The 11,814-nt window shown below is 47.0% G+C and overlaps 1 protein-coding gene across 1 annotated transcript; it reads right to left on the minus strand.

Annotated features, from left to right (window-relative positions):
- Window positions 1–9,080: 9,080 nt before the first annotated feature.
- Window positions 9,081–11,498, minus strand: LOC143927245 (heat shock 70 kDa protein-like). The gene has a single exon (XM_077451246.1). The coding sequence runs from the start codon at window positions 11,319–11,321 to the stop codon at window positions 9,390–9,392; it is 1,932 nt and encodes a 643-aa protein (XP_077307372.1). The 5' UTR covers window positions 11,322–11,498; the 3' UTR covers window positions 9,081–9,389.
- Between the last annotated feature and the right edge of the window lie 316 nt (window positions 11,499–11,814).

An 11,814-nucleotide genomic window follows, 5' to 3' on the forward strand; every position in this document is an offset into this window, starting at 1 on the left:
AAGCGCTAGTTAAAGTCCTTGTAGGTTTTATTTTCAGGGTAGGGCTTATTTTTGGGGAAACAGGGTAGGGCTTATTTGGGGGGTAGGGCTTATATTGCAACCATCACTGACAATCACCTAGGTCTTATTTTCCGGGGAAACAGGATAACCAATATTGCACTAGTTTAGAAAGGATGAGAGTGGGTTTACATCCATTTTAAGCTGTTTTTTTATGGAGCTTAATGTGGCTTAATGTACAAAAAAAACCTTAAATGTTAACCAAATTAATTTAATTTTCAGAATATGTTGGCATGTATAGAGTCTTCTATTGTGTAAAGTTTGGGGGAAATTGGTTAACATTTAAGGTCTTTTTTGTATGGTAAGCCACATTAAGCTCCTTAAAAAAAAAGAAGCTTACTGTCCCTAGTAGGGATGAGCCAAACACCCCCCGGTCCGGTTCGCACCAGAACTTTCGAACGGACCCAAAATTCGTACAAACTTTAGAACCCCTTTGAAGTCTATGGGACTCGAACGCTCGAAATTAAAAGTGCTAATTTTAATGGTTAATATGCAAGATACTGTCCTAAAAGGGATTTGGGGACCTGGCTCCTGCCCCAGGGGACATGGGTCAATGCCTAAAATGATTTTAAAAATGTCTGTTTTGGTGCAAGCACTGATTTTAATGATGATTAAAGTGAAAAAAAAAGTGAAATATTCCTTTAAATATTGTGCCTGGGGGGTGTCTATAGTATGCCTGTGAAGTGCCACGTGTTTCTCGTGTTTAGAACAGTCCTTGCACAAAATGACATTTAACGGAAATAACGTCATTTAAAACTGCTTGCTGTTTTAATGTTATATCTGGTTCCAACAACATGGATGAAAATCATTGAGAAAAATGGCATGGGTAGCCCCCCTGCCCATTACCAGCCCCTTTCGGTCTTGTACGGATATTAAGGGGAACCCCGTACCCATATTAAAAAAAGGAAATACGTGTGGCCCCCAGGCCCTATATACTCAGAACAGTTAAACAGGGGCTGAAAAATTGGGCCTTAGACACTGGTGCTGGTGCCACGACACTGCAACCTCTCCCATATACTCTAGTTGTGATGCAGGAATGAGCCCTGCTGCAAAGCATTGCATCAAAAATTGTAATTAAACGCCCCTGTTAAACAGGGGCAGAAAAATTGGGCTGCTGGCACTGGCACTGGTGCCACAACACTGCAACCTCTCCCATATACTCTAGTTGTGATGCAGGAATGAGCCCTGCTGCAAAGCATTGCATCAAAAATTGTAATTAAACGCCCCTGTTAAACAGGGGCAGAAAAATTGGGCTGCTGGCACTGGCACTGGTGCCACAACACTGCAACCTCTCCCATATACTCTAGTTGTGGTGCAGGAATGAGCCCTGCTGCAAAGCATTGCATCAAAAATTGTAATTAAACGCCCCTGTTAAACAGCGGCAGAAAAATTGGGCCTTAGGCACTGGTGCTGGTGCCATGACACTGCAACCTCTCCCATATACTATAGTTGTGGTGCAGGTATGAGCCCTGCTGCAAAGCATTGCATCAAAAATTTTAATTAAACGCCCCTGTTAAACAGGGGATGAAAAATTGGGCTGCTGGCACTGGTGCTGGTGCCACAACACTGCAACCTCTCCCATATATTCTAGTTGTGGTGCAGGAATGAGCCCTGCTGCAAAGCATTGCATCAAAAATTATAATTGAACGCCCCTATTAAACAGGGACTGAAAAATTGGGCTGCTGGCACTGATGCTGGTGCCACGACACTGTAACCTCTCCCATATACTCTAGTTGTGGTGCAGGAATGAGCCCTGCTGCAAAGCATTGCATCAAAAATTGTAATTAAACGCCCCTGTTAAACAGGGGCAGAAAAATTGGGCTGCTGGCACTGGTGCTGGTGCCACGACACTGCAACCTCTCCCATATACTCTAGTTGTGGTGCAGGAATGAGCCCTGCTGCAAAGCATTGCATCAAAAATTGTAATTAGGTTTTTCGCTTTATAATCTACAAATGTCCATTTCTCTACAACCCCGTCTCCTTTATAGGAGACCGGTAACTCACTACACTCCGACAATTATTAATGTAGTTGCTGTCTTTGAAATCGAGTGACCTTATATGAGACACATATAGATAATCGCACTGTACTGGTCTGCTACAGATATGTGCCATTGTGTTGAATCTGTTTCTTTGCATAACTTGTAGATTTCTGACTGAATTTTCAAACTGATCTGTATACATACCTGTATGTTACCTCAATAATCTCAATAAAATCTTTGGAAAAAAAAAAGAAATTGTAATTAAACGCCCCTGTTAAACAGGGGCAGAAAAATTGGGCCTTAGGCACTGGTGCTGGTGCCACGACACTGCAACCTCTCCCATATGCTCTAGTTGTGGTGCAGGAATGAGCCCTGCTGCAAAGCATTGCATCAAAAATTGTAATTAAACGCCCCTGTTAAACAGGGGCTGAAAAATTGGGCCTTAGGCACTGGTGCTGGTGCCACGACACTGCAACCTCTCCCATATACTCTAATTGTGGTGTAGGAATGAGCCCTGCTGCAAAGCATTGCATCAAAAATTGTAATTAAACGCCCCTGTTAAACAGGGGCAGAAAAATTGGGCCTTAGGCACTGGTGCTGGTGCCACGACACTGCAACCTCTCCCATATACTCTAGTTGTGGTGCAGGAATGAGCCCTGCTGCAAAGCATTGCATCAAAAATTGTAATTAAACACCCCTGTTAAACAGGGGCAGAAAAATTGGGCTGCTGGCACTGGTGCCACGACACTGCAATCTCTCCCATATACTCTAGTTGTGGTGCAGGAATGAGCCCTGCTGCAAAGCATTGCATCAAAAATTTTAATTAATTGGGCTGGTGGCATCACCCAGAACCAAAAATGTTCTTCCAACATATCAGCGGATGAGGAAGAGGATAGACAATCAACATAACAGGACAGTCATTCAGCATCAGCATAGGCAGTCTTGAAGGGATGTGATATTTCAAAAAAAATTATTCGGTTACATCAGCTTCAGGTGCTTGGTAGCTGTGGGTGATCCAAGACTGATTCATCTTGATGAAGGTCAGTCAATCAACTGATTCGGTGGACAGGCGCACCCTGTGATCGGTAACAAAGCCACCAGCAGCACTGAAGGTGCGTTCCGAAAGAATGCTGGATGCAGGACAGGCCAGTAACTCAATTGCATACTGTGCAAGCTCTGGCCAGTGATCCATCCTCAAGACCCAGTAAGCCAGAGGATTTTCGGTGGGAAAGGTGTCCAAGCCTGACCTTGCCCCTAGGTATTCCTGCACCATGTAAATCAGACGCTGGCGATGGTTGCCTGGAACCGATCATGCCTTGGGGCTGCGGACTAAAAAATTGTCTGAACGCATCGGTCAGAAGGCCACCTTCTCCACCGCTCCTTCTGACCGATGCCTCAGCAACATGTTGTCCAGGACCAGAAGTTTGTAACCTCCCAGTCTCTGGGAACGCGTCGCACAGACCTTTCTGCAAGGCCTCCCAGAGATGTCTCATCCTCTGCTCCCTCTGCGACGGCAAGATAAGGTCGGCAACCTTACCCTTGTACCGTGGATCAAGGAGAGTGGCCAGCCAGTAATGGTCCCTCTCCTTGATCCAAAGAATACAAGGATCCTTCTGCAGGCTTTGCAGGATCAGGGAGGCCATGCAGCATAGGTTAGCTGAGGCATTCGGTCCGGAGTCCTCTGGGTCACTAAGGACAACATGATCCGCAGCTACCTCCTCCCAGCCACGTACAAGTCCACGGGTTTCTTGGGACTGTAAATCATCCCTACAAGACTGCTGCTGAGTGCCAGCCTCCACCTCCATGCTGACACAATCATCCTCCTCCTCCTCCTCATCCTCTTCCTGTATAATGGGTGGCACAGCAGGAACACTGTCTGGATAAAGGGGGCCTTGAGAGGCAAGCGTATGCTCCAAGAGGTGGACAAGAGGTACAGTGTCACTGATGCATGCACTGTCACTGCTCACCATCCTTGTGGCCTCCTCAAACGGTGACAGGACAGTGCATGCATCCCTGATCATGCCCCACTGGCGTGGTGAGAAAAAACTGAGCTCCCCTGACCCTGTCCTGGTGCCGTAGTCGCACAGGTACTCATTGATGGCCCTCTGCTGCATGTGCAGCCGCTGCAGCATGGCCAACGTTGAGTTCCACCTGATGGGCATGTCACATATAAGGCGGTTCTTGGGCAGGTTCAACTCCTTTTGGAGCTCAGCCAGCCGAGCACAGGCATTAAATGATCGGCGGAAATGCACACAGACTTTCCTGGCCTGCTTTAGGACATCCTGTAAGCCCGGGTACCTGCCCAAGAACCGCTGCACCACCAGGTTAAGGACGTGAGCCACACAGGGCACAAGGGTCAGTTGTCCCTGTCGGAGGGCGGAGAGGAGGTTGGTGCCATTGTCGCAAACCACCATTCCTGGCTTAAGCTGGCGTGGCGTCAACCACCTCTCGGCCTGCCCCTGCAGAGCTGACAAAACATCTGCCCCAGTGTGGCTCCTGTCCCCCAAACAAACCAGCGCAAGCACGGCATGGCATCGTTTTGCCTGCGTAATTGTGTAGCCCCCTGAACGCCTATGGAGCACCGCTGGTTCTGAGGACAGAGCACTGGAAGAGGCCATGGAGGAAGAAGAAGAGGAGAGGGTGGAGGAGAGAGGTGTGTCACAACCAATAGTAGCATTTTGGAGGCATGGTGGCGGAACAACCTCCAACACTACTGCACCTTGTCCTGCATCCTTCCCAGCTGCCAGAAGAGTGACCCAATGGGCCGTGAAAGACAGGTAACGTCCCTGTCCATGCCTGCTGGACCATGAGTCAGCGGTAATATGCACCTTACCGCTGACCGCCCTGTCCAGTGAGGCCAGCACATTGCCTTCCACATGCCGGTAGAGAGACTGAATCACCTTCCCGTGAGAAAAAGTGGCGTTTGGGGACCTGCCACTGAGGAACCGCATATTGTACAAACTCACGGAAGGGGGCCGAGTCTACCAACTGAAAAGGCAGCAGTTGAAGTGTTAGCAATTTAGCCAAGCTAGCATTTAACCGCTGGGCATGTGGATGGCTGGGAGTGAATTTCTTTTGGCGGTCCAGCAGCTGGGGCAGGGACATTTGCCTGCTATAATCGGACGTGGGTGTACTGCTAGCAGAGTGCCCGGAAGCACTTGGCTGTGACACACCTAATTCTACACCTTCATTACTCTCAGAGCAGGTTTCAGAGAGGACTGAAGGTCTAGTGGGGTTGGAGATCCCAGCTGATGAGGAGCAAGGAGAGGTCCGCTTTGTTCTTTGGTGTGGGTCTTTGAGGTACGCTTGCCAACGAGCTGCATGGCAGGTCAACATATGTCTGATCAAGCATGTGGTGCCCAAGCGGCTGATGTTTTGGCCACGCGAGATACGCTTGAGACATATGTTGCAAATAGCAGCGGTGCGATCTGATGCACTCGTCTCAAAAAAGGCCCACACCAAAGAACTTTTAGAATAACGTGCAGAGGCAGCGCCCTGCACCGGTGGAGCTCTGCGGTGTGATTCAGACGGTGTGCTGCCCCTAAGCTGGCCCCCGGAGGGCATCCTGCCTCGTTGGACATGTGCCTCCTCCTCCTCTTCTCTCCTACCAGGCACCCACGTGGAGTCAGTGCCCTCATCATCCCCTCCCTCTTCATCGCTGGAGCAAACCTGGCAGTATGCTGCAGCTTGTGGAACATGACTGCCAGATTGCTGTCCTTCTTGAGCATCCCCTCTCTCTGCGCTCACGCTACTGCCTTCCTCTAGCTGAGCATCATAATCAGAGCCTACAAAACACTGGGCATCCTCCTGGAGCATGTACCCAATGCTGTGCTCAAAGAGTTCAGGAGACTCCTCAGGAGGACGTGGTGGGTCTAGGGAAGGAGTCACTGATGATGACATTGAGAGGAGGGAAGACAATGCGTTGGCAGCTGCTTTGCTAGTACCCTGAGCCTGGGTGAGAGAGGATCAGGAGGATGAAGAGGGCTTGGTCATCCACTCTACCAAGTCTTCGGCATGTTGTGGCTCAACATGTCCAGCTGCCGAAAAGAAGGACAAGCGTGTCCCATGGCCACGTGCTGATGATGACGATGCACCGCGTCCACGACCAGCACTGTTGTCTCTAGACACAGAGCCTGCTTGCCCTCTTTTATCAGCTTGTGCCTGTCTGCCTCTCCTTGTTGGCCTTCCAGACATGGTAATGGCCCGAAGGGAGATGGGAATACCAGCAATTGGGTAGTGTATATTGTGCTGGAGGCACACAAGACCCACTAAGTCCTGCAGATGGCAGATGGCTCAATTAGAGAAGAGCTATATAGGTGGATATAACGGTGTATACTGTGGTCAGGGCACGCAGACAACACGCACAATCTCCTACAACTGAATGCAAGCTCTATTAAAAAAGAGCAATATAGCTAGCTATATAGGTGGATATAACGGTGTATACTGTGGTCAGAGCATGCAGACAACACCCACTACAGAAGAGCAAGAACGCAAAATTGGCCGATAACGAACGGTATATACTGTGTTGAAGGTACACAGAACACCCACTAACTCCTACAGATGCCAACACACTACACAAGGCTGCTGCGCTGGCGGCCTTATATAGTGTGGGGCGTGCACTACACAGCCTGAGCTATTATTGGCCACAGGCATCCTGCCTGTGGACAATCATGGCTCTCCTCGCTGCCAGCGCTGTGATTGGCTAAGCATGCGGGGTCACAGTGCATGCTTGGCCAATCATGAGCCAGCAATGCACTGCGATGGCGCAGTGCATTGTGGGCTGTGAGCGCCACATGAATTTGGCGCGAAAGGCCCATAATGTTCTGTATTCGCCGAACGAGCGAACAGCTGATGTTCAAGTCGAACGGAAGATCATCCCTACAGGTAAGTGACACATAATGGGCTACTGCATAGTAGCCCATTATGCTTTACCTTTGCAGGGAAACAAAGAAGTAAACACATCATGGTTTACTTCCTCTTTAACCTCACATATATATAGATATATATCTATATATATATATATACATATATATATATATATATATATATATATATATATATATATATATATGTTGTTTTCTTGTTTTGTTTTATTATATTTTTGGTTACAAATAATATATGTAAAAATGTGATTTTTCCATGGGGGAAGGAGGGAGGGTGGTTTATTGTTTTTTTTTAAATATATTTGATTTATTTTATACTACAGTTTATGAGCCACTTGTTCGATAAATTTTATTAATTTCAAAAACAAAATTGTTACCTGTGTTTTTTTTTTATTGGCAAATGTAAGTGAATGAAAAAGTTTACTTTTCTTTGTGTACAGTGTAGAAGGCATAACACCTGCACAGCACACGTGTGCTGATGCCAGTAGCACACACACAATGTGATGACAAATCTTAACCTCACATATGCACAATGGTTTAAATCCCCATACCAAAAAAAAAAAAAAAAAACAATACTAAACTCTTTGGGCATGGATCTTGACAGGAAACCCCACGCCAAAAAAATATTTAAAAAAAATATTTAAAAAAAACACGGGGTACCCCCTTAAGTCCATAACAGGCCTTTTGGTCTGGTATGAATTTTAAGGGGAACCCAACACCAAAAGTTGAAAATGTAATGCTGAGATATGAACAAACTCCGTTCCTCTTGGATCCTCGTCATAGTGTACTTAACATTGCTGATCAGCCCGTGTGCGAATCACAATGACTGCACAATGACACCAGAGGGCAGCAGAGAGCTCTGCTTGATACGCAATAGAATGAGAACTGACAGCACCTGTCTGCCCAGGGTTTATTTCCTCTTTAACCTCACATATGCACACTGGTTTAAATTCCCATACCAACATAAATAAAAAAATCTTTGAGCATGGATCTTGACAGGAAAACCCACACCAAAAAAAGATTTAAAAAAAAGCGGGGTACCCCCTTAAGTCCATGACAGGCCTTTTAGTCTGGTATGAATTTTAAGGGGAACCCAACACCAAACTTGGAAAATAAAAACGACGTGGGGTTCTCACTAACTCTCATACCAGACCCTTACCTTATCCAAGCATGCAGCCTGGCAGGCCAGGAAAGTGGAGGGAAGAGCGAGTGCCCCTCCTCCTGACTAATACCAGGCCACATACCCTCAACATGGGAGGTATGGGTGCTTTGGGGCCGGGAACGGCTCTGTACCCCCCACCCCAAAGCACCTTGTTCCCATGTTGAGGGGGACAAGGGCCTCTTTCCGATCCCTAGCAGATGGTTGTTGGGGTCTGCGGGCAGGGGGCTTATCGGAATTTGGAAGCCCCCCTTAACAAATGAGGCCCCCAGATCCTACCTCCCCATGTCAATAGGTATGGGGTACATAACCAGCCTGTTTTTCTTGGGTTTCATAACCAGCCGGGTTTTCTGAAGAATCAGTGCTGCTGGCTACAGCCGGCAACACTGATCACTGTGTTCTGATGGCGGTAAAGTCTCTCTGCCATCAGAACACAATAAAAAAGGGTGAGGGATTCCCCCATTCACTATGAATGTGTGGATGGGGGAATTTTGTAATTTTTATAATTCTAGGGGCGTACCTACAGGAGTTGCAAATACCTTTGCTGTGAAGATTCTATATTCTGAGTGGGTGAAATACATATTTCTGCACAGACACCTTGAGACATGTTGGCTAGAGCTTGTTATTTTGTGAACACGATTTTCATGTTAGTGTGGGCACCTTTCTCTGTACCCATCTATCTGGTCTTATCAGGACATAAAACAGCCAGTATCAGTAAAGATGTAGATGATGTTGAGCACAGATGCCACAAACTATCTGCGCAGAATGACCTACTCCTTGCATAGCCTAATAGTACAAAATATGTTTTTTTCTTAACTCAGTTTACCGATCTTATAATGCCCCATACTATTTGTATTTTGATACAATTTACATGTCTAATGTTAAAGAGTTATTTTATCTCCTATAAAGTTAATAACCAATATTACACTGAAAATGCTGCAAATATATGTAGATTTAGCATAAAAATGAAAAAACATTTTTTTTTAAAAATGTAAATATTTATTAAGAAAAATAGCAATTACCATATGTACAACGGACATAAACATAGAAAAAACTTTTTACTAAAATTGTAAAATATATTTTGCTTGATGTGTTTGATGACCTGCAAAAAACACTGTACACTCTCCCTGATTATCCACTGCTTATGTCTTTTATTTTTTAAGTACTACATTTAGTCCTTTTTCAGTGCAGTCCAATTAATCACACGTAGGTCCTTATATTTTTAATGTTATACTGTCCTTAATCTAACTCTGCAATGGTGATCATTCCCAAAAGTCACATAAAAGTCCTGTAATAAACACCATGCAGTCTTTAATCCACCTCTTCAATGGTAGGTCCGGGGTTGCAGCCCTGTCTGGCCTGAGTACTGCAGCTGGCTCCTGGCATCCCACTGCCTGCTGCCCCTTGGTACAATCTGGAGATGATAGGGTTACATACCCTCTCCAGCTCCTTCTGCTGGTGGAGGTACTCCTCTTTCTCAGCCAGCTGGTTCTTGTCCAGCCATGACAGGACCTCATTACACTTATCCACAATGGCCTTCTTATCTGATGCACTCATTTTGTCCTTGATATTGTCATCCTCCACTGTGCTCTTCAGATTGAAGACATAGGACTCCAGAGAGTTCTTAGCAGCAACCCTCTCCCTCTGAATATCATCGTCCGCCTTGTACCTTTCTGCCTCCTGCACCATCTTCTCTATTTCCTCTTTGCTCAGTCTGCCCTTGTCATTGGTGATGGTGATTTTGTTCTGCTTTCCTGAGCTTTTGTCCAAAGCAGACACATTGAGGATTCCATTGGCATCAATGTCAAAGGTTACTTCAATTTGTGGCACTCCACGTGGAGCTGGAGGAATGCCAGTCAGTTCAAACTTCCCCAGGAGGTTGTTGTCTTTTGTCATTGCTCTCTCACCCTCAAAGACCTGGATGAGGACACCTGGCTGGTTGTCAGAGTAGGTGCTGAAGATCTGTGTCTGCTTGGTGGGGATGGTGGTGTTGCGTTTGATGAGTACAGTCATCACCCCTCCGGCTGTTTCTAGACCAAGAGAGAGCGGGGCCACATCCAGCAGGAGCAGATCCTGGACCTTCTCAGACTTGTCACCAGTCAGGATGGCAGCTTGTACAGCGGCTCCATAGGCGACAGCTTCATCAGGGTTGATGCTCTTGTTTAGCTCCTTCCCATTGAAGAAGTCTTGAAGGAGTTTCTGCACCTTGGGAATACGTGTAGAGCCTCCAACCAGAACAATGTCATTAATCTGAGACTTGTCCAGCTTGGCATCTCTCAGGGCCTTTTCAACTGGGTCAAGGGTTCCCCTGAAGAGATCTGAACAAAGTTCCTCAAAGCGAGCCCTGGTGATGGAAGTGTAGAAGTCAATGCCCTCATACAGAGAGTCAATCTCAATGCTGGCCTGGGTGCTGGAGGACAGGGTGCGCTTGGCTCTCTCGCAAGCTGTTCTGAGCCTCCTCAGAGCTCTCTTATTCTGGCTGATGTCTTTCTTGTGCTTGCGCTTAAATTCTTCCACAAAGTGGTTCACCATTCGGTTGTCAAAGTCCTCTCCACCCAGATGGGTGTCACCTGCTGTAGCCTTCACCTCAAAGACCCCTTCATCAATAGTGAGGATGGAGACGTCAAATGTGCCACCTCCCAGGTCAAAAATCAGGATGTTGCGTTCACCTCGGCTTCCTTTATCCAAGCCATAAGCAATGGCAGCAGCTGTGGGCTCATTAATGATTCTCAGTACATTTAAACCAGCGATGACCCCGGCATCTTTAGTGGCTTGGCGCTGGGAGTCATTGAAATAAGCTGGCACGGTGATCACAGCGTTTCTCACAGGATGACCCAGGTACGCCTCAGCTGTTTCCTTCATCTTTAACAAGACCATGGAGGAAATTTCCTCAGGAGTGAAGGTCTTCTCTTCTCCTTTGTACTCCACCTTCACTTTGGGCTTCCCACAGTCACTCACCACCTGGAATGGCCAGTGCTTCATGTCAGACTGCACCACGTGGTCATCAAACTTCCTGCCAATCAGTCTCTTAGCATCAAAGACTGTGTTCTGTGGGTTCATGGCCACCTGGTTCTTGGCTGCATCTCCGATCAGCCTCTCTGTGTCGGTGAAGGCCACATAGCTCGGGGTGGTGCGGTTGCCCTGGTCATTGGCGATGATCTCCACCTTGCCATGCTGGAAGACGCCAACGCAGGAATAGGTCGTGCCAAGATCAATGCCAATTGCAACGTCTTTGGGTGCCATCTTCTTGCTGGTGGATGTGTAGATCTCTATATTATATCTTCTTGGGGTCAGTAGATAAAGCTGGTTCTCCTCTGCTGTGTCAGAAGATACGTCTCCTCTGTGCTGTATCGAGAACGGAGTTGTGTTCTCCTCTATGAGCTGAGCTCTGTCTTCTCTCTGGGAGTTTTACTATCTGCCTCTCTCTGTGCAGCTCAGCTCTATTTATACTCGCTGGCTCAGCTGTGAGAAAGTTCCTGACCAATCACGCACAGTCCTTAGGAAGCAGCTGGGACCTTCCAGAGACTTCCTGGAAGCATCAGCCAATCAGCACTGACCTGAGACAACGTCATAAACTTTAGATGATTCCTGAATGTACAGGAACATTGGGGGCAGATCTCTGCTGTCTGGACAGAGTTAACCCTTTCATGACTTGCAGCTCCTCGGTGGTCGGGATTAACCCTTTCCATTTATAACCACTACCTAGCTGCTGAATACAATTAACCCTTTCTTGGCT

The sequence above is a fragment of the Lithobates pipiens genome, unplaced genomic scaffold (genome assembly GCF_037356315.1).
Source record: "Lithobates pipiens isolate NorthernLeopardFrog02 unplaced genomic scaffold, aLitPip1_a1.2 Scaffold_23, whole genome shotgun sequence".
Taxonomy (NCBI): Eukaryota; Metazoa; Chordata; class Amphibia; order Anura; family Ranidae; genus Lithobates; species Lithobates pipiens.

What these genes read in the sequence shown, in the direction of transcription:
- LOC143927245 (XM_077451246.1), bottom strand. Translation starts at nt 11,321, where the DNA reads ATGGCACCCAAAGACGTTGCAATTGGCATTGATCTTGGCACGACCTAT.